The 23,650-nt window shown below is 39.0% G+C and overlaps 1 protein-coding gene across 1 annotated transcript in view; it reads left to right on the forward strand.

Annotated features, from left to right (window-relative positions):
- Nucleotides 1-22,617, forward strand: part of LOC138106391 (scinderin) — a 49,424-nt gene extending 26,807 nt beyond the window's left edge. Inside the window, exons 5-16 of the mRNA XM_069006924.1 lie at nucleotides 6,632-6,724; nucleotides 8,548-8,680; nucleotides 10,511-10,599; nucleotides 10,798-11,013; nucleotides 12,133-12,254; nucleotides 12,438-12,528; nucleotides 14,961-15,131; nucleotides 15,626-15,803; nucleotides 16,735-16,856; nucleotides 18,569-18,646; nucleotides 19,924-19,984; nucleotides 20,929-22,617. Of these exons, the coding sequence (XP_068863025.1) occupies nucleotides 6,632-6,724; nucleotides 8,548-8,680; nucleotides 10,511-10,599; nucleotides 10,798-11,013; nucleotides 12,133-12,254; nucleotides 12,438-12,528; nucleotides 14,961-15,131; nucleotides 15,626-15,803; nucleotides 16,735-16,856; nucleotides 18,569-18,646; nucleotides 19,924-19,984; nucleotides 20,929-21,062 (1,488 nt within the window). The 3' untranslated portion in view covers nucleotides 21,063-22,617. The remainder of the gene's footprint in view (nucleotides 1-6,631; nucleotides 6,725-8,547; nucleotides 8,681-10,510; nucleotides 10,600-10,797; nucleotides 11,014-12,132; nucleotides 12,255-12,437; nucleotides 12,529-14,960; nucleotides 15,132-15,625; nucleotides 15,804-16,734; nucleotides 16,857-18,568; nucleotides 18,647-19,923; nucleotides 19,985-20,928) is intronic.
- Nucleotides 22,618-23,650: the final 1,033 nt, after the last annotated feature.

Here is a 23,650-nt window from a genome sequence, read left to right on the forward strand (position 1 = left end):
CTTAAGGAATGAAAAGCTGAGAGTGTTGTGGATTTTATCAGATAAATATTCTCTATGTCTGAGGCTCCCTGTTGGCATTAGTTACTGATTTATTTCATTATTATCCAACACATAAGCATGCACTGTCATGCAGCACATAAGATATTTTATCCACAAGGCCTCCAAACAGAGATCTTCAAAGCTGCAAAGGCTTCAGTGTGTGCCTAAATTTATGTTCCAATAAAGCAGAAAAAATGGGCATCTCAAGTACATGTGCAAGTCTCTGCAGGATTTGGGTCCCATATTTAATACTACTCCTGGAATCAGAGGATGATGTTAACAAAGGAGTGAGATTAAACATTTAGGTAGGAAGGATTAGTACAAATGCAAAAAAGATGTGGAGGTGATTGATTAGTTCATTTTTAATTATGCTGCAGGTAGGCAGGTGACGAACAGCTCAATTCTCCCATGTTCATTCAGCAGCAGTAATGGTTAGAAATATACTGCTGCATTTGCATGGTTACTGCCATTCACCCTCCTGGTTTCTTTAGCACGGAATCGCTGTTCATCTTGGAGGCAGCCTAAAAGCCAGATAGTTGAAGATTAGATAGGGGATTTCCTCATTTCATGCACACCCAGTCTCAGAGTAAATAACTGGCTTAGATACTGCCAGCTGTGCAGTCCCAGCACAACAGAAAGCAGCCTGTTTCACCTCGGAGTGAAACGATGAAAAAAATCAAATTTGTACTCTTAAGACTGATCTAGACGCCTTTTTGTGAGCATGTTATCCATGGCCAGTTTCACAGAACAGACAATTAATGTTAGAATGTTGTTATCATGTGAGTAAAGGCTTTATATTCAAATTATCCCAGACAGATATGCAAACTTGCAAATATTTTATTAAAAGCTGCCAAAGCCTAATGCCCTATTTTTAGGTAGTTAAGCTCAGAGCTTTGAAAAAATTATGCTTTTCATTTGAAATTCCTGAGACAACAGAAACTGGCTAAAAGTGTAGGCCATAATTTATGCATCAAAAGTGCCATGAGCAGCTGATGTGTTTTTCTGCTTTATAGCAATCTGAATTCATACAGATCAGATTTAGACCTTAATTCCAGAAAGTCCTTTTGATAAATTACATGGTAAACACCCAGAAATTAACAGCATTCCAGAACTATCTGTTGCCATAAACCATCCTTTTGCCCACTTCTCAGTGCATTATGGCTGTTTCCATCTTATTTTCAATCTGTGTTCAGGAGGGTGGGAGGTCGCCTGCTCAAGGTGAGCATGTGATGAGATCTGTTGTTCCTGGAATTGCTAGTGAGAGGCAATTTCAGGCAGAAACACTGTGAGCAGTTCAGTGAAAGGAGAAGTTTTTCCCATTGGGAGTGTAATTTTTTGTAAGACAATGAATGTTTGTTCAAAGTGATGAGAAGCGTTCCAGGCTATGATAACCAGTTAAAATAAGCATATTTGGTTATTCATAATCTGACCAATGTCAAAAGTCATTTTTGTCTGGCACAGAATCTCATCAGCAGTGGTTGTGCTCTGGCAGAGGAACCAGTAACCCAAAACAATTAGAAGTTAAGCTGTGGCCGCTACTTTAGCACCAAAGCCCTAAAGCCACCTTTGCCTGATGATCCTCTGCACTGGTACCCAGGGTCAGCCAGATGGTTACTAGCTTGCATCTTGTTTATCCCTTCCTATCTCTGATAGATTTTTTTCCTTTTATTGGCTGCTCAAGTACATACTTGAGAGAATACTTATTTCAGAGAGGTGTTCCATGTAATATTGTTCTCTGCTTTGAAGGCTAACAAAAGTCTAAGCCTTTATCTACCAATGAGCTCATACTGTGTCTGTTCAGACCTTCATAGTGGCTACATTCTTTCTCACAGCCTACATGTGTGCCTTGAATTTGTGGACCAGGATATACTTGCTTATGTCAAACCGTACAAGAAAGTAAATGATGAACTAACTACCCTGACTGTTTTCCAAAAGTATTAAACAATAAATAAACTGTCAGGTCATTTAGACAGCTTTGAGCTATGTCAATTTCTTGCTTTTCTTTCTATTGCTCTTAGCATATAAAGATGGGAATTCGAGTGGTATTGAGATCTGACATTCAGGATCACAGCCACAACAAACAGTTCAGTTTCAGACCCAGAAACCTAACCCAAATTGTGTACATGAAGAAGAAAATCAAACACAATGCTAGTGTACACAAGTTAAACTGTATAAAACCGGTTTTCTCTCTCAATTAACCTTCACTTGACATGTTCTTCAGGTATTGTTTTCCTAGGTGGATTTTCAGCCTCACTGAACTCCTTAAACCTCTTGCTCCCATTAAATCAATATCAACTATTTTATGATGCAGAGCTGGCTTCTCCAGTTATGACGAAAATATTTGCCAAATTTCTTCTAGTTACTTTATTTTAAATTATTTACCTTGTCACATTCTTTTAGATTAAAAACATTTTGTCTGTGATTTCTTCTTTTCTTTTTTAAGGGTGGAGTTTCACCTCTGAGTAAAACCATTGGCTCAGTATTTTGCACTTCTCTGAGGGGGTGCAGATATTCACAGAGAAGAGCTTGTGCACATGCAAATATGAAACAGGTTTTGCAGGCAGGATAAGCTACGTTGCACTTACTACAAGAGTGAACTTGAGCAATTGTAGAGGAAGAGATATTCTGTTGGTTTGCATAATGGTATTCTTGTACTAACCTATGAGTGTCAACACAAAAGTGTCACAGAGCTTAAAAACCCGAAAATATTAAGATAAATGCAGGCTGACTTCCCGTTATACACTTTCAGACAAGATCTGAAGGTATGGAGTTAATTAATACTTTTGCTAAGACAATGCTAAGCCCAAAGAATGAAGAGGATGGGACATGGATGTGCTTTCAGGGCCCCTAATTACTCTTTATATTATTGTTACTGTAGTAGTGAATAATGATAGTATGATAAACATAATAATAATGATGATGATTTAAAAAGTGGTTTCAAGGCCTGTGTATGCACCTGTGTATTTATGAGATGTAAGGCTGAAGATTGCTGATATGATTGGACATCTGGGGAAAAGGGTGGCTAGTTTGTCTTGTGTCCCCAAGAGGGCATTGCTGTTTCCAGGTGTCTAAGGTGAATTTGTGGGTCTGTTCTGGGCATGTTTGTAAGTCAGGGTCTCACACCTCAGAGAAAAAAGGAGAGCCAGCCTAAGGCTGTCAGTACACTGGGCCAAGCAGTGTCAAGACCCAGAGGAGCTGCCTGACTGTACAGAGAGGATGATATGAGCTGAGTCCTGTGTATATAGCTACCACAAGATCTGTGTGAAACCAGGAGTGTATGTAGGTGAAGTATCAGAAGACCCAATGTCCTTCAAATGGTCTGTTGGTATAAGTCATTTTATTGGGGTACCTTGCTGCAAAGCTTTGGGAGCCTTTGACTGCAGTCTCAGCTGGTGTGACTTGTCTTCTTTTTGATCCATCACATGAGAATTATCTGTAGAAAGGGAGGTGTCCCGGAGTTCAGCCAGCATGTGCTTAGGTAATGATACAACCCAGTTCCAGCATAGCAGTTAGCTGTTGTTCAAATACTGTTGTAATCTTATTGATAAAACTATTTATGGTTGTAACATGCAGACATAGACATGTGGAGACATAGCATGGGAATCTGCCTTAGGAGGAGAAAAGACAACTTCACCAGAAGGCATTTCTTTGGGAAAGAACTCAACATTTTTTCAGCATTTTTTCATGCTTCATGTTTAAGCGCAGAATTTTTCCTTCCATGATCTGTCTCTTCCTCCAGTCTATAAGACAAACTGGAAACAAATGCACGTTGGAAACTGCATAAATTGTTCCTAGCAATATAGATGTGTACTGATGATATATATTTCATACAATATCACTTCATATATTGAGTATATACGTATATACATATATATACATATGCTACATGTCTTCACAATTGGTGCCTTCACAGGCTTTAGGCAATTTAACCTTGTATCATCTTCTGGGTTTGATAACACATGCAGGTACCACTAGGGATTCAGCTCAAGGCATTTTCTGACAGCTGGGTTGGCTGCACAGCCCTCCTCACAAGTCCTGTGTTTTCTTACCTGGTGGGAAGAGAAGCGCAGTGTGTCCTTCTTAAAAGGGTCACCACAATGCTTGTAGAAGGATCTACAAGCAACTGCGACGTAAAATGCAGGAGAACGGAACACTCTCAAAGCCCTTCTCCATTTGTTTTTGGGCTCTTCTGAGAAAAAGAATGACAGAAATTAGTAACTTGTATTTTCTGCTTGCCTGTGCTGAAGCACAGGGCTTGAGAAACTCTCTTTGGCCAGAGAAGTTGCTGTGCAAGCTGCTGTTTAATGAGTTGTGGATGGGTCTCCCTGGAACCATAATGCCTCTACCCTTTCCAGGGCAGATCATCTCTTACCTCTAACTGCACCTGTGCAGAGGAGGTTCTGACCCCGCTCCCTGGATAGTACCAATGCGCTGACATTTCCTAAGACCAACCTTTGTGAGTCTGACAATAATTCTCTATCTAGTTCAGAAAAATGTTTCTGCATTTGGTTTTAAGACAACAACAGGTCAGGTCAGCAATCTAACCTGTGCTGGGCCCACATTCAAAGCCCAATTTTTAAATTAGAGGGACTGCTTACTTTAATTGCTGCCAGACTGCAGCACCTAGACCTTGCTGTGAATAGAGAGGCTGCTTCTGTCAAGATGCTTTCACAAACACCAACAGGCACTATTTGTTTAGAAATATTCAGAATGACACTTGCATAGTTAAACAAAACAAAAAAAAAAGGCATTTTATATCACTCTGCATGACTTACAAAGATGCTGCAAAATAATTGTGGTGCCACAGGTATTCTATATGCACAGCAAGGGGAAACACTGACTTTAACTGTGTCAGAAATCAAATTTTTGGTGGGGTTTGTTTGTTTCTTTTGGTTTTTGTTTTTTGTTTGTTTGTTTTGGGGGTTTTTTGGTTGGTTGGGGTTTTTTTGTGGGTTTTTTTTCATTTTTTTTTCTTTTCCTGTAAATGCCTAATTAAGCAGAGAACTAGTACAGACTTCTGAGAGTTTTACTAACAGGACTCTTTTACCCTCTTATTGGCTACTGGAAGTCAAATGTTATAAAACCCTCAGACTTGTTCAGTGTCTGTTAAGGTAAAGATGTGTGCTTGTTACTTGGCAATTTTGTGACCCTGGCATTACAAAGACAGGTAGGAAGGGAAACATTTTTAGAAAGCCGGTGCCAATAAACCACATGTGCACACTGTTTTAGCCATTCAGCAGCACAGTGGCACTCTGCTGTGGACATGGAGCCCTACTTGGCCTACACAGTAGCAAATCTGCAGCCATGTAGTGTAAATTCATGAAATGCTGACTGATAGCTACTGAAGAGCTATGGGTAACATCTTTCTTAAACACTTAGGGCATTGCTTTCTTGTCTTCAGTGAGTCACAGATAAAATTTTTTAGCTTAAACTGCAACAATCACACTTGAAAAGGCTATTTTTATTTTGTTTTATTTTACTATTTTACTGACTTTACCAGGTCAGAAGACTCAACAGATGGCAGATTTCTATTAAATATTTATTCTGAATTGTTTTTCTTTCCATATTCTTTGCAGCTGTATGCTTTGTTGGGCTTCCCCATTATCAAATATTTACAATGCTTTTGCACGTGTCTCCATGTTATATTGCATAGCATGTTATACAGAAAGTGCAAAAGTTCATAGGAAGGCTGGTACTGCCCCTGTACTTTATGTTAATATTTAGTCTCTCAGACATATCAATTACTGACTTCACTCTGGGACAATTTCAGAGAAATCCATAATATTCTGTGTGTAACCTTTGGATCTGGCCATAAATGAATCAATAAGGAAAGATCATTAAGAAAGAGTAACTAGGATTTAATAATGACTACCTGACCTAACATATTCTTGATGAACCTAGGTACATTTCTTGTAGTGATAGTTGTTACAATACTGCCCATGGTGTAAAACTACCACAGTGTTAAAATTGATATTCTAGTGGTAGAGCAAGAAAATGTTTTTCTCACCTGATAAATTATTTTCAAGACCCTAGCTAAATTTTTCCCCTTAAAATGAGATTAAGAATCTGTAACTTTTAAGATTATTAGTGCTCATAATCTGGTATTTTATACTGTTAATTGAAATACTTTATAATGTCAACTAATATATTTCACTCTGTCAGTTTTAATTTTAGTATTGTTAAACATTTTAAGAGTAATGTCATTCCAAAAATTATAAGATGTGCTTGTCAACAGTTTCAAAGTTACTGGGAAGAAAAAGGGAAGACAGACATGTAAACACACACATAGAATAGGATCACATACACCTCTCTAAGTGCATTTAGTGGAGTATAGACAACCAGCAAGTTGACCTGTGGAAAAAAAAATCATGTAGGTATAAAGTTGCTGGAGATCTGACATAGTTTTTAAAAATTATCTGTATGTTTGTGTTGACCATGAGTTTGGTTTTAGATTGTATTATATATAAAGATGATCCCAATTATTCAATTACAGCAACAATACATCAATATTTACATTAGGCATTTATAATATGTTAGGCATTTATGCTACAGCACCTACCCTCTCTGCTTTGAATTTTATTCCCTTATACAGGTTTTAGGGAGCAAGCCAGAGCTGCCTGAATGTGGTGATGATGAGGATGAGCTGGCTGATATCACAAACAGGAGAAGTGCTAAACTATATATGGTAAGTTAGTTATTTATTTACTTACAGTTAGGTATGCTCAACAGTAGTCATGCTTTCATTCATTCCTTCCTCATATATGGAGTTCTGGCTTCATTTACAGAACTGCTGTTATTTTAGTTTATTTGCAGCCAATGGACAAGTTTCTCAAAGGATGTCAATCAAGATAGTCCAGGTAATTTGAGGGGAAAAAAAAATGGATTACATTTCTGTTTACTCAGGAAACAAGCATGGCCTATGAACCACTCAGTGCAGGTCAAAGAAGAACTAACTGGTCTAAAATCATCCTGTCTTCTTAATTCTAACAGGGAGAGTTTTAATAGTCATATATGATTTAGTTATTCTTAGCAGAGTTTAAGAGACAGACAGTTGCATTACATTTTATATATCTATAACTTTATTCCTTTCCCCATCATCGCTTACCAAGGAGGATTTGGCTAACAAGTGGCAACACTGGTAGCATGGAGTGCTACTGGATCCCCATGTGTGTTACCTTTTGTAGGCACTGTTTACAATGACTTTGAAGCTGCAGTGAAGTGTGAGAGGGGATGAGTCACTTCCTCTGCAGCTCCTGCACCACACTGACCACAGGATAGAGCCGCCTCTCTACCTGCCTCTTACATGATTTTTCCACTACCTATAGGTGTACCTGGGGTTTACAAGAAGCCTGAATGTGGTGATCATTGTCACAAGGCCATTTTTTGTCATAGTTGTCTATGTGTTGTGTTTAGTTCACATTAATTATTCCTTTCATACCAAAAATCTGGTGCATATTTCTCTTCCTAACAGCGGTTTAAGGGAACAAAAATGGAAAACAAAAGAAGGCCTGCATAGATGATCAGGACCATTGTAGTAAAACATAACTAGAGAAGGGAAAGTGAATTTTTTGAATCCTAAAAACTCTCTGAACTTTCTCTGGATATCTAATAAATTAGTCTAAGTACATAGGTCCTGCTAACAGAGCTCTGCTAGCTAGATTTAAATGTGTTGCAAGATAACAGTGAATGTCAAAGGCAGGAGATGGGTCTATGGTGAGCCTTCAGAGTAGGTATAATAGCTGATTTTTATTTGTTGTGTGCAGTGGTAATTTCCTCCTTGTGCTTCCATAATATAAAATCTAAGATAAAATGGCATATTTTAAATCAATATTTAATTATGTAAGGAAATAAGGACTGCTAGAAAAGTAATTACAATAGCAATAATCTATTTTTTCTAGTAACAACTGGTCTTTTCAGCTATACAGGAGGGATTTTTAAAAGGTTTTGAAGGTCTACATGAACTTATGGTGGTGGTAGAGGTTACAAAGCAGATTCTGCAACAGGTCTTACATTAGAGTTTCCAATTAAAGAACAGTAGATTATAAATGTAGGCATTTCACCTGTTAGTGTCAGTGTAGGACTATTTTATTAAAGTGCTGTTGTTCAGCATATACTTGTACCTTTGGCTTCAGTGTGAGTTGCTTAGCAGCAGGGACTATACCAGTTCAGCCAAGCATGTAGTGGGGGGCTGAAGAAAACACGGATTTTTAAATTTGAGCTGTTTAAGTGGAAGTGGAAGACAAACAGATTTATTTTAAGAAGCTGCGAGTCAAGGATCCAACAAGCTTCCTAAAATTAACACTATATCTCCCTCTATTGGATGTAAAATGAAATGAAACAAAAAATAATGATCCTTAGCCTACTTTACTTTCCAGCAGTACACAAATTTCATATAGCCATATAGTTATATAGGAATGGCAACTGATTTTTATAGTACTTTTGGGAGCACAAATTAATTTGGCTGTAAAAGCCAGAGTTGATCTAAATCTGAAATTACTGTTTTCTTAGGTGTCAGATGCAAGTGGATCCATGAAAGTGTCAGTGGTAGCGGAGGAAAACCCCTTCTCTATGGCTATGCTTTTGTCTGAGGAGTGCTTCATTTTGGACAATGGTGCTGCCAGGAAGATCTTTGTGTGGAAAGGTAAGAGGTCACTTGTGTTGCAAATGCAGAAGCTACACAGAGATACCTAAGGAGTTGACACAGCACCCTTGGGGCACTAGCAAGGATTTAATACTGGCTGAACACAGAGCCCTGCACACAGCTCTTGCCTGGTGCAGTCTGTGAACAAGGGTTGCTCACTTCTATAAGGGCCTCAAGACTGAGTCTTGTCTAAGGATCCTATTTTTGAGACATCTGTAAGCCTGGGAGATTAAATGCTTATGTAAGTGGCAAGTACAAAACAAATATAAATAATTCTATGAGTTCTGTATATTGTCATCAAATCCCTATCTTCTGGGACAAAATCTGGACACTGAACATTCCATTTGGGTAGATCTCTCCACAGAGGTGTGAAATTGAAAGGTGTGTGTCCAGGGCATAAACTAAGAGCATAAACTTGCAAATGCTTTGATGTCTCTTTTTCTCTTGTAAATATATCTCTGAGGTATCATCAGTCTGCAATTGCTTTGTCTGAATGTTTCCCTGAAGAGGAATACTACTACTGCAGAATGAGGTCTTGACACCTTATAGCTGGATTGTTGTAGTGCTGCCATTAAAATCCAGTGCTGAGAATCTCTTTTTTTTTTTTTTTTTTTTTTTTTTTTTTTGTATGAGGCAGCTTATTAATTATTCTGTGGCATTTGTGTTTTGTTTTACTGCATACAATACCAAATAATTACTTTATGCACTTGTCAAGCCTCTCAAGTCAGCCCAGGAAGCATTGTAAGCATTTTGCTTGAAAACTTTATTTGCAGTTAGGGAACCATCCTTTAAAAGAAAACATTTGGGAAGCGTTGTGCTCAGATGGCCTATGGTCTAGCTGACCCCCTGATTCCCAATTGTAACTGTATATGACAGCTCCAGAAGAACCAAGCCAACAGGCTCAGGCATAAAATAAATAAAATATGATTTAGGCTCTTTGACTGTGGCCCTGTGTGCTCCTGTGTGCATCCTCACTTTGCCACTGCCGGTAAAAATAATATGTGGAAAACCTCCCTTGGACTGTGAGTCTCACTCCTGCACTGGAGACTGCAGTTTTCATCTCTGCTGGCGATCTTCAGGCCACTAAGGTGAGAAGTGTGAATTACTTCGGCAATGGCCTCATTCAAAATGGGATACAATGAATGCCTTATCAGAGCACCTGATTAGACCAAGAGGTCTTTGGAATGTAGTCACTGCAGCCTGCTGGGACACAGACCCGGTACACAGTGTCATCCCACAGAGACTTCCAGACATGTCTAACACGGAGCAAGGCTGAACAAGGAGTAGTGGATAGGGAAATGGATAAATTGCAAAGCCCAGCCAGACAAAACAGGAGTTTCTTTTACTCTTTTGCACTGCCTGAAGAAGTGGAGGCAGTTCAGCTTTATTGACCATATTGCCGCCCAGCAAAGGAAGAGTCAGAGAAAAAACCCAGGATACCTTGAGCCAAGCAGGTATTGTTAACTTATTAACAGGTTTTTATTCTTGTAGAAACACTAAGCAAAACAAAATGCCCCCTTTTTCTCCCTTTTTTTTTCTTTTTTTTTCTTTTTTTTCTTTTTTTCTTTTTTTTTTCTTTTTTTTTTTTTTTTTTTCTTTTTTTTTCTTTTTTTCCTTTAAATTGACTGTTTTCAAAGCTACTGAAGTACTGTTTTGGCCGTTCAACTTCACATGAATCTTCTCGCACATGCTATGTCCAGCATTTGTGTTTGTTCAAGACTGAGATAAGAGCAATGTCAAAGAGAACCTGGCTCCAGGACCTCTTGTTTTTGAAGGTTCTGTGAGCTTATTGCCCTTTCCCACATACTGTTATCCTTCTGTTTTAATCAGGCAAAGATGCTAACCCTCAAGAGAGAAAAGCTGCCATGAAGAATGCTGAACAATTCATACAGCAGATGAATTATCCTGCTAACACACAGGTGCGATCTATTTATGGAGGTGATACCAGGAGAGCATGAGTTTTGTTAAAGACATTGTTTTTAAGTCAGCAGAAAAAAAATTTTTAAGGGCTTATAAGACATAAGGGCAATATTTCACTAACATATAACCTAGAAAATTTCTGAGTAACTGTGCCAGTTTTGTTTTCCTTCAGTTTGATGTGTCTGCCTTCATTTCAGATTCAAGTCCTTCCCGAAGGAGGTGAAACACCAATTTTCAAACAGTTTTTCAAAGACTGGAAGGATAAAGATCAAAGCGATGGCTTCGGCAAAGTGTATGTCACAGAGAGGGTGGCTAAAATTGAGCAGATTGAATTTGATGCTACCAAGTTACATGAGTCTCCCCAAATGGCTGCCCAGCATAACATGGTAGATGACGGTTCAGGGAAAGTAGAGGTAATGTTTGTGTTGTGATAAATTGTATCTTATCTAACTAATGTATTCTGCTACTTGTAATGGGCTAAGCTGCTACTCTGTGTTTTAATTTTTATACTGTTGTTTACATTAATGCTACATTAGTGGAAGTGTTACTTGTAGCATCAGAAAAGATACTTAGAAGCAGAAGGTGAATATCAGCTGTATGCTGGGTTGTGTTCTTTTGGTGCCTATGAAAGATGTACCAGTCATCAAGAGAAATCAAACAGCAGAAATATTCCCCCTTCTACACAATACCTTGTAAATAGATACTTTAAATATGATCCTTAGTCTAAAGAAGAAACTTCAAGCTCATATCAGCTTGAAATCTGGAATGGGAAGACTTGCTCTTGGAGTCAGAAATCCATTCTATGTCTTTATGTATGTATCCAATCTGGTTTCTAGAGGAACCTTCTTTGTCCCTAGTGTGTCTCTCAAGTAGCCTGGATTTGAAGAGGAAAGATTACTGTACAGTCTTTCTAGATCTCTCCATCTTTTTCCCACTTCAGGACTATCTTTGGACTACACAGGGCTGGCATGGCATTGTATCAACATGGCCTGTTGAATGAAAATTGCATGTTGGGCTTCTGGAAGAAAAGAAGGGATGAATACCTACAGTCTCATTGGTGTATTTTCTAGTTTCTGACCTCACACTTGGGATGGTCCATAGGCTTGAGCAGCCTATTGTTGACTGGACTGGGCTGTAGTGAATGAAATAGGAAGAAATCTGCCTAACAGTGTGTTATCTTACTGCAGTGTGCCTCTCCAAAATGATACGTTAGTTTTATGATGGATCATAATGTTGTGCCATGTCATATGGTCACCTTAAGGTGTCAAGAAAGTTCAGCATAGCATTATGAAGTGATCGTGTGGCACTAAAGCATCAAGACAAAAGCATATTGCAGTCCCTTGTTGATGGTTGCCATTCATTCATTCAGTGGGGGCAGGGTGTATCTACCTCCTTCATGAAGAATCCTCCCTGTTTCTATTCAATAACACTTGGGAACAGAAAGGACACTCAAGGGATAAGATAGTAAAGTGCTTTGTGAAAAGTCTCAGGATGAAATTCAGCAGTCTCCAATGATTTCCCTGTTTCCCCAGATCTGGCGTGTGGAAAGCAGTGGCCGAGTTCCTGTGGGACCTGAGACATATGGACAGTTCTATGGGGGTGACTGTTACATTATCCTCTACACTTACCCTAGAGGGCAGATCATCTATACCTGGTATGCTTGGTTGCCTTCGCACAGGCCTGCAGTGTGTGGATATTATTTTATGTTGGCTTTATGTCCTTTTGAGTAGAACACGTGTAAATGTAAGATTGTTCACTGTGAGTTTGTCATACAGCATAAACTCTGGGTTATTCTGAAGCTGAACTTAACCATTGTCTTTCTCCTTGTCTTCCTCAGGCAAGGAGCCCATGCTACAAAAGATGAACTGACTGCATCTGCATTTCTGACTGTTCAGCTGGATCGGTCATTAGGTGATCAGGCTGTGCAGGTTAGTGTCTTTTGGATAAAATCAAGCAGAGCATGTGATATATGCAAATTTAGATGAGAATTGAAAGGAGGAGCTAGCATTTAAAGACTGGAAATGCCAATTGCTCAGGTCTGTATCAAGCCAAGCACCATGAGATCCTGTTAAAGGTGCCAGAGATTGCCCACTTGAATAATCCTTCCTGGATGCAGCTGTCTAAAAGAACACAGATATGCCAGAACCTAAAACTGCCTTTTCTTTCCTTTGATTTCCACTCTTTTAAAATTAGGTTTCAGTCCTGACAAGACTAGGGTCCTACAGACCCTATGCATGGCCAGTGGAGACTGAATGATAAGACTGTCCCAGGGCAGCTCACTCCAAAGCAGGATTCTGACAAGTCAATAGCCCTGTGGCAGCTCCCCTGTCTCCTTTTGATTATGGAGGAAGTTGTGATCTTTAGCCCAGACAAGACACCTGACTTTTAGAGGGCCAAAACTGGGAGATATGAATGCCACATGACAGACAGAAGAGGAAAGCCTGCTGGAATTGTGCAACGGGGTCTGACTTTTCCTTGCCTCAGTGAGGAACATAACTTGGGTTTTCTCATCCCATAGTGCTTGCAGCTCCATGAAAGCAGGATACACATCCTCACTTCCAGAAATGGGGTGTGCAAGGCAAGGCACAGGACACTGGCAAATAAAAGGTGTGAATAGATAAGGTAGTCCTTAGCTTGACTGGGTGTGCTCTCCTTACATCACTGCTGAGAAGTGGTGGGTAGGTGAAGACCTGAGAGGTCTCTTCTCACAGAAAAGCTTGAACTGTAAGATGACAAGGGACAAGCAGAGATTTTCTAGGCAGCAGGAGATAATTCTGTGATTCCCATTTCTTATTTACAAAAGCAAAAGGCTTCCCTCACCCACCAAGGTACAGTTAATTCAGATGGCAGCCCATACTTTTAGCCTCTAATCAGTTATGATTTCTGATTGAAATTATATTAAGGAAGGATTAGAACACTTTTAGATAATTACTTTTTGAAATATTCCTAACGTGTGTTCTATATTTGGACAGTGTCCAGCACAATGTGGTCCTGTCTCATACCCAAGGCCAGTGTTAATCTTAAAGTAATAACATTATTACTACTAACAACTGCAATAGTAAAGTGCTTAAAAAGTGTTTTTATCAAAGCTGAAGAAGATCCATTTCACTGCAGTAGATGTGATCCCTAAAAGTACTTTTAGCCTGCAATGATCTTAGGAATATATATGTGTACATATCCCTATGTGCATATATATACACATGCGTATGTATGTATGTGTGTATTTTTATGCAAATAAATAGAATATATTACCTGTGCCTAACATCTCTATCAGCATTATTTGAAGGCTTTAAGTGTGCTGTTTTGTGTGGTCACTAGATGGCACGACAGTACAAATGACTATTAAAAAGTTGGGCTTGCAGGAATGTTTCACTGCAATTTGGGGTTTTTTGAGTTTATTTGGATTTTTGTTTTTTGGGGCTTTTTTTGTGGTTTGAGGGTTTTTTTCCGTTTGTAAAATCCTGCTGCAGTTTGTCCCTTACAAGTATATGTATCCTAGGTGATCCTTATCAGAGAACTGTAGCAGTCTATCTGCCTGTGAAATCAGTAAAAGCACCTGCTCCTGCCCAGCTGCAGCCGCCTCTCTGGGCACCCTGGCTCTCAGCTGCCCCAGGCCTCACTGAGGGTTCTCCACGTCTCCTACTCTGCTGGCTACACCAGCATGTCTCATTCCCTTTTTTCCTTTTCTTTCTGGGAATGAAAGGCAGGGACTTGCAGCCCTCTACCTTGGCCAGTGGCACTGTTATAAAGGAAGATTAAATGGTTGCATACAAATAACTTTTACCATACATTAACCTAAAAATAGTCATTTTTCATATTCTTCATGGCACAACACAACATCTTTTACATCTGTAATGGAAGTTCATTTTCATCATCCACGTTATCCTCTGGATGAGAAATTTATGCTGCTCTTTTTCATCTTCTTGCAGATAAAATACATACAGAAGTAATGAATAAAATGAACAAACTTTCTCTTCTGCTTAAATACAGGGCACTTAAACTTCCAAGATAGTTTTTCAGGAGAATTAAGTAATTCTATAAAACACTATGAAATGACAGTTCTTTTGAAAATGAGTGATGTTCTTATTACAGTAGATAGCAGCCATTTTCATCAGCTAAATATTGTGTTAGAATTTTGAATCTCATCTTTGTGTCAGCGTGATTGACAAAAAAAATCTACAAATGCTCTAACTCTATATGTCTGTAACTATATTTTTAGATCTCCTCAGCTTGCTATTTCTCATTTTTGCTAACATACTTAGCATTGTTGGCTAAGATCCCCTAAGCTATTCAGCAAAGACCAAAAATAACCACTTGTGTCCTTTTATTTCTTTTACTGCATTTCTCTACATATGTACAGATCCGAGTCAGTCAAGGCAAAGAGCCTGCACATTTACTAAGCTTGTTCAAAAACAAACCACTTATTGTCTACAAGAATGGGACATCCAAGAAGGAAGGTCAGAAACCTGCTCCACCAACACGACTCTTCCAAATCCGCAGGAACCTAGCAGCCATTACTAGGATTGCAGAGGTAAGGTCACCTGCTAAATAAACCAGCCATTCCTGGTGGGAATGATACAGCTGCCATGAGCTCCTCTAACTAATCTTGTTGGGGAGTCACATCTGTTCGGAACACAGAACTCCAAATCCCATCCACTGCTCTATTTGACAAACCCACCCAATAAACCAAAGAGAATATGCTGTAGCTGGCTGGAACCAGTCTACATCGTTCAGAGGAACTGTAAGAATACACACAGTGAACAGTCAGTTGACAAAGAATAGACAAGAAGTCAGCAACCCCTACAAGATGGTCTTTCCTACTGCAAACAGTCCCAAATTTTGCCCTGCAAGTCAGTTCCCTGACTTAAGTTCTTCTCTAATTTGTATCAGTATGAAACTAGGGAAGAATTGAAGACCAAAAGCCTAGCAGATTAACACATGTCTACACATTTTATATAAACATGCAAAATAGTAATTACATTATTTGAAAATTTGAAGAATAAAACAATCTCTTTTTTAATCTAGGTTGATGTTGACGCAATGTCACTAAACTCTAATGATGTCTTTGTTCTGAAACTGCCAAACAACAATGGCTACACCTGGGTAGGAAAAGGAGCAAGCAAAGAAGAGGAACAAGGAGCTCAATACATTGCCAATGTTCTCAAATGCCAAACTGCTAAGATTAATGAAGGCCAGGAACCAGGTTTGTATGAGGCCACATAGCTGCTAATAGACAGCTGAGAATACACAGCACTGCATGGAGACAGTAGGTTTAGATGCGATGTTAGGAAAGAATTCTTTACAGTGAGGGTGGTGAGGCACTGGAACAGATTGCCCAGAGAAGTGGTAGATGCCTCATCCCTGAAAGTGTTTAATGCTGGGTTGGATGGAGCTCTGAGCAGCCTGGTGTACTGAAAGGTGTCCCTGCCCATGGCAGGGGCATTGGAACTAGACGATCTTTAAGGTCCTTTCCAACCCAGGCCATTCTATAAATCTATGATCTTTCTAGTGATGCCTTTTCCTGGTCTTAAAATCAAGAGTCAAACATGTTTAGAAGGGGAAAAGGGATTTTACCTTGGTGTTTATTTTAAGGATCCTTAGGTGTACACGTCCAGGTCATATGCATCGAGATGCACCCTGCCGAATATCCCCCAAAAGATCGGGTATAACATTATAGGTTTTACTAATTAGCATATCTATCAGAGATTCCCCAATGAGAGGCTCAAGTGAGCCCCCCTCCCCAAGGAGCCTTCCCCTGGATGGTTCTATCTTGGTTTACAGAATGTGTTCTGGAGAGGACCTTGGGGTCTGGGGCACACTGATCCCTAGCTATGAAGCTTCTAAAATGTTTAGTCTCTTAGCTTGACAAACAAGTCCAAGAATGTAGGCAAAAAGCACTAAGAATACAGAAGTTATAAAAAGTTGTAAAAGGAGTATAAAAGAAAAGGGCAAAAAATCTTCATGGCATCACTAGGTATGCGACTGATATTGGTATTTTGACAAACTGCAGGAAGTACTGTAAGAAAATGCATTCATCTTTGAGATTGTTTGGGAATTTCTGAAACACTATCTAACAAGCTAAAACATCAAATGTTAAATCAGCTGGTGAATAAATTATATATTATGTATTTTAGAGGAATTCTGGAAAGCACTTGGAGGTAAAAAAAAATACCAGACTTCAGCACAACTCTTGACAAAGGCTGAAGATCATCCCCCTCGCTTGTATGGTTGTTCTAATAAGACTGGCAGATTTATTGTGAGTATATGATGGGTACTTTCCTCTCTGTTTAACTATATAGTTTCTGGTGTATTTTGCCTTGGAAATAAGTGGTCATTAAATGAATTTGGGGATCTGGCTTAGTCAGCCAGGCTTGGCAAGAGCTAGAGAGTGGACATTTGGTGCTTTAAACTATCCAAATGCAATGAATGAACAGAATAATTAATACTGCAGAAGTTTGCATGCAGAGCCTGCTTCAGCCTGGAAATAGAGGCTTGCAGATGCAAAAAGATAAAGTATTTTCCCAGTCGAAAGCAATTTAATTCTTGCAGAGCATCACCAGATTGCTATCAATTTGCTGAGGAAGTGCAGGTCAGTGCCTTGCCCCTTATGCACTTGACAGTGGTGGCAAGGAAAATAAATGCTGCTTGCCAAAAATCCCTAGCAGTCTGAAATTTTCCATAGAGATTTAAGATGTGTAATTATGCCTTTAAGGTATTGGCCTGTGCCCAAGGAGCTAGGAAGACCTACTTCCATGGCAGAAACACCCAGAGCTATGCACTGCATATTAAGTCTGTGATTCAGGCTTAATTACTTACCGTATTCTGGGAGGGCAATGCTGTGTCACCATTTGGCAAGGACACACTCAGTTTTAGGTAGGGGACATTGCTGGAAGTCTCCTTAAGGCACAACCCAGTCATTTGGAGAGGGATAAAACAAATAGGATCCTTTAATAAGGACTTTAGAATCTTATGAGAATAGCAAAGTGTATTCTAACAAGCTTCTAAAATACTCCTGGGAAATACAGTAATAGGAACTAACCTCTCTGTAGTAGTCTGCTGGGAGCTATGGACGTACTTTTTATTTTAAATTCCCTCCAAATTTTGTGAAATCCCCTCTTTCCTGTAGCATTTCTCTAGTAACTGAATCACCACCATGAGAGGTCCCAGAGAGGCAGGTCAGACCACTCTGACCTTCTGGCCACCATAACACAGGGTGGGGAAAAGGAATGTCTTTTTCACCATCTGCTTATCGTCCCTTTAGCACTCCCACATGACCACACATAGCCAAACCCTTGACAATCCTTTAAGAGCTGAAACCATTAGCTACATTATTATCTCTCCTTCTCATACCGAATAATAATAAACTGCCTTTTTATCTGCATGTACATCCTTGGAAGAAGCAAGCAGTCTGCCTTTTCTTTGGGGACTAATCCTCAATGGCTTAGTCAACTGTAATGTCCCATTGTCAAATGGCTGGGAAGCTTGGTTGGATGTGAGTTTCATCACTGAGCTCACCCACTGCAAATTCAAAGCAGTTTCTTTTCCTAATTAATGAATGTAAGCTGCATGAATGTATCAGCTGATATCAGCTTGGTTGGTTCAAGGTGCTCTATGGAAATGTTCCTGTCTCCTTCTTGTGGCAGACCTCAGTCCCAATTAACAATAGTCAACAATTACAGTGTAAGTCTTTGCCTCTCCTTAGGATATCAATACCAATATACCAAATACCAATTCTGAAAGACAGAGAGCTGATTTTATAGGACATGACATTATGTGATTTGTTTTCTTTCAGAGAAGCCTTAATGCATTCATCAAATCAGTTTAGGGCTTGATCCTGTAGGAGTGAAAAGAATGGTTCATCAGCCTCTGCACATTATAAAAATATCTTAGGTCTTTGCAAAATTGTATATCTTGATAAATCATTGAAAACAACATAAAAAGCCCCTCTAAACATATTATCCTTTCTAGATTGAAGACGTCCCAGGAGAATTCACTCAGGACGATTTGGCTGAAGATGATGTCATGTTGCTGGATGCTTGGGAGCAGGTGAGCTGTGTACTTGAGCACTGCGTTTGTGATAACAAGGATAGTTTATTCTTAATCACTTAGTTCATAAGATGGGAGGAACAATCATCTTGACAGAATGGAAACAGTTTTATTTTCTTTAAATCATACCAAAAGGAGCTATACATTTTGAGCTATATGATGTGCTAGTGTGCACACATGTGATTGAATTTCCAAGCATAATGTGAGGCCATGGCAGGCACTTCTTATTTAAACCAATGGAGGCTGCATGAGTACATGAGACCTAGCAATGTTTTGTGTTCTTAATAGCTTCTTTGACTTTATCACAAAAATTTACTGATTTTTTTTTAAAGTTATTGCATTAAAGGTATTTAGAATCCACTAAATCCATGTAGCAGGAGCACCTACAAAAAGTCCTAGTAGAGAAAGGGGAAACCTACTAGACCCTTACAAAAATTACTCCATACTAGAAACTGAATGGAGGGTGACAGAAATAATCTCTATCATTTCCCAGTTCACTGAAAACTGAAAATGTGGAGAGCTTTTTGAATGACAGGCAAACTCACTGCAGATTTAGGGAATGGATCTGTTTTCACAGTACATTCTCTCTGCCCTTCCTCTCCTCTTGGAGGGAAAGGGGAGAAGGCCCATGCCCTATTTGTCTTCTTCAGCCAAACCCTTAAGGAACAAAAAGCTGAGGTTTTTGGAAATAAGAAGGAATGTCCATGGTCCATGTGGAAAGGAGTGATAGGAGATGGTGGGGGAAGAGCTGGATGGATAGTTGGGACATACCGACTCAGATAAGAAGTCTTGGGACATGTAGCTGGTTTCCAAGAGAATCCCTCAGAGAAAAAAAAAAGGGGGTGTGGGGGATTGCAGATCAAGGCTCTGGGTGCTGGGTTTTTCAGTGGGCTATCTAGCAGTCACCCAGGATAGCACAGATCACAGAGCAAAAATTTTGATGTGTACACAAAGCTCAAACCAGAGACAGTATAACTACCTGCACCCAAAGAGCAATTTCCTTGGCAAAATATAAAAGATATCTATGGAAAAGGTAACTGGAGTTCCTTTCATCAGAATGAATAAAGGTCTGGACTTCCAGTGTCATAGAGGGCATAACTACACTTTCTCACAAGGGAGAAAAAAACATCAGTTGTGGTTTGTGAGAGCTCTGTATCTCTGCAGTCTTTTCATAGTGTATATTCTTTCTCCTAGTGGAATCAACTATTTTGCGCTTTACCAGCTGTACACAACATCTTTATAACACCAGGGGAGTTATATCTTTCCTCTGTTTGCAGGTTTTCATCTGGATTGGGAAGGATGCTAACGAAACTGAGCGACAGGAATCCTTTAAATCAGGTAAATCAAATCAATTTGGCAGATTTCTGAGTGAAGTAGCATCAATATTACTTAACGAAGAGGAAAATATGATGTAGAAGAAATCTAGTTATGTTTTCTGTGTCTAAAAGTGTTACTGAGCTTACTAGGATTTAATACAGGAGAGGATTATTTTCACCTTTAAATGCACTTTAAAACCCTGTAAGTTTATGAAGGATAAAATGAATCAAGATAGCATTATTGGGCTGCAGAGACTTTTAAATAATATGTAGGAAAGCCCAATGAAAAGTAACTGCACTGAAAAGAGAAGGAATTTAAAAGGAGGTCCCTACTAACCTCTACCCTCAATAATGTATACTGAGAAAGGATTGCCAGCAAGTCCATTTAGTGCCACCCTTCACTAAGTTAAATTTGCAGGAGGAAATTCCAATTACAAAACAAATAGAACAAATCAAGACAACTTACGTGGCATGTACCTCCTTGAAAAACCATGTGTCATCCTTGGTGTGACTTCCCATAGCTGAACTATTCTGACAAAGTTTGTGCTGAAAACCCTTGCATGTATTTCCCTGGAGCAGCGAGGGTTACCTGGCTGTGTTTCTGTATTGATGTCATGTTGGGATGTCAAGGGAAACTACACTGGCTTTTACATGGACGAAATGGGAACGAAGCTCGTGCATCCTCACAGCACTAGCAAATGCTTTCTCCTGTTTAAGAGCCAAAACCCACCTGTATGGCAACGAACTGATCAAAGAGCAATCCCTCTGTTTTAACTTCATGGAAAATTCCTTCACTGCCAGCTGGGAAAAATCAGCAATTACCCGATCATCTCATTGCCTTTGAAATAAGTAATTGAATACTGTATAATAGCAGCCCTATGTTCTTTCACTATGGATTTTAATGTATTTTTTATACCAAAGGAATGAACTAATATATTCCATGTTTTATTTCCTCTCTGTTTTTAGCCAAACGCTATATCGAAACAGATCCTTCTGGCAGAGATAAAGGAACCCCCATTGTAATCGTGAAGCAAGGGCGTGAACCACCCACATTCACAGGCTGGTTCCTGGCTTGGGACTCCAACAAATGGAAGAACTGATCTCTCCAAGGAGACTCCAGCTTCAAGCCAAAGAATGATCAGAGCCCAGCTACTTTCGAGTCTTTTTAAGCATAAGCTTATGCAACAATATGATGCATCTGTTGTTACACTTTCCTGAGCTTTGATGTATTTCTGTGAATAACCTAGAAATTCTTAGCACTGGAAAGGATAAATAATTGTAAACTGGACAAATGGGGTAAGTGGGCTTTCCTAGTAGTAAATATAGAAAGTGCTGCCAATCTTTAATCTTAAAAGAAAGAAACACACTGTCTTTAATCTATTGATTCTTCAAAGAGAAGCTGTGGAACAGTTTATTTTAATGTGCTGAACTGGACCAAATTCTGTCTTCACTTAAAAATCCAAACTAATGCCACATAAATTCCTTTAGATTAAGGCCAATATAATACTGTGCAGAATTTGGCCTGATAGAGGACTATCTGTTGCAAAGAAAGCATCTGATTTAATTACTAGGCCCACATATTGCTACACTCACTGAAAATTTCAGATAATGTCTGATCCACAGTAGGAGTTGTGACTCACAAGCGGCAAATAATGGATGGATATTTTGAGAAAGCTGTGCTTAACATTTTTGTTTACCTTGTTAATACATTTATGTGTGGAGCTTTAGACTGAATACCGTTAGAGTATGAAATCGACAGAGGTTTTTTTGAGGGACTTTTTAGTGTATTGTAATGAATTCCTTTAGATTTATCTCTGAACCAGCTCCAGCTCCACCAGGTCTTTTTAACTAAAGCTCTTAAACACATTGTAGTGCACTAGTGCTTTGAAGTGGAAGCAAAAGTAACAGCTTCAAAAACACATACTCTGCCTTAACCAGATTGCTCTTAAGCCATACCTCACCTCAGTTGCCTTACTCAGCAGTACTCAGTTCTTCTTCAGCATGCAGACTGTTCACCTTGTCAGGTGCAGGATATCTTTCTAATATTCTGTGCAGGTCTTAGACGAATATCAAGCACATCAAAAGGAAGGAAATCCCTGGTTTCGGTAGCATTTCTGGGAATTTGGAGTGTGAATATGCACTATAGAATATGGCCTTCTCTTTTCTCTCAGGCACACTTGGGCTTTTTTTTATTCTGCTGAATTTAAGAATACACTTTCAAAGTGGTTTTTATTTGTAACTTAGCCAGAAAAGTCTGCTTAAGGGCAGTGGGAAAACTTCTTCAAATCTTTAGCACTGCTTTGATCGCTTATCCAGTAATGCTTGTTTTAAACAATTTGTACAGCTGTAAATCATATCAATGGGGCTTTTTAATGACAGCATTTCAGTAGTTTTATTATTCTTATAAGTTAGATTGGAAAGTGAAATTTTAGACATTTTTGTACTTTTTTAACATGCTTGGGATTTTGAATCAGGGTAATGCAAAAAAGAGTGAATTTAGTCTGAGCTTGTAATATCAATGACAAAAGAATTGTGAAGCTAAGAGATTAATCATAGAAGTTAGCTTTAAACATTTGTTTAAATGTCTGCTAATATAGCTGGGCTGTATCTGAATGTAATTTCATTTAAAATAAAGTTACAAAAACCAGTATTCTATATGCCAAGCTGATCTTCCTCTCTCTGACATATTGCAGGGCAGTGGTGTCTAGCAAGATTTCCTGAAAACCCAAGCAGGTACCTTCCTTTTTAGATGGACAATGCAGTGAGAAGTTACTTGTTCTTACTTTGGTGCCATTTTATGCAATGGAAGCTTAACTCTTCTCAACAACTTGACAGTTGCAAACCTAAGTGAAAATCAGAGAACTGGGTGCTTATTAGATTGTTATTTTCATCCTTAAGAAAAAACACCATTGTTGTTATCCAACTCTTCGGTTTTATAACTTTTTGCTTGCAAAAATAATTGACTACAGAAATAACTACTTTATAAAATAGGAGGAAATAGATTTATGGGTTTTTTTAAAGGATATGTCTTGCTTTTCATTTGTGAGAGTAGATAAGATGTCCTTCTCCTGCTGGAAGGAGCACAAAGACCTTTTCAATGTCTCAGCCACTGAGTAGCCTGTAATTATCTGATTGTCGTCTTCAACACATACATATGATTCTTCTCATTTTTAAATAATAACAGTTATAGTAGCTTCTGAACCAAGGATTAGACAAGATTTGCCCTTCTTGTACATAAACATCTTCCGGAACACTGAGGGCTCTGAACTGGCACAGTCTGCCAGTATATTCTCCAGCACTATGAAAGCCTCTTTTCAGTTCCCTCACATGAGACAGAGGAGCTTTTGTGGTTTCCTGGCCTGGGCTTTTGAGTTTGTAATACATTGTTCTGGCATGTTGATTACTGATGTTGAGAAGAGCATTGAGAACTCATAAGGGAACAGTGTTCTCCACTAGGCTTTAAGCACAACAGCTGCTAGCAACATTGTTCTTGGGTTTACTTGCCAGTGAGGAAGTTTATTTTTCATACATATATGCACAGTACACACAAAGATATATTTCTTTCTCTCAAGAAGAAAAGAAGGAAGGAGGACAGACAGACTATGAGGGCTTGGAAATGTTAAAGATTAAGTTGTTTTCAAGAAAGTATTTAAGCACATAACTTTATGAATACACATAGCAAACCTAT

Source organism: Aphelocoma coerulescens, chromosome 2 (genome assembly GCF_041296385.1).
Source record: "Aphelocoma coerulescens isolate FSJ_1873_10779 chromosome 2, UR_Acoe_1.0, whole genome shotgun sequence".
Taxonomy (NCBI): Eukaryota; Metazoa; Chordata; class Aves; order Passeriformes; family Corvidae; genus Aphelocoma; species Aphelocoma coerulescens.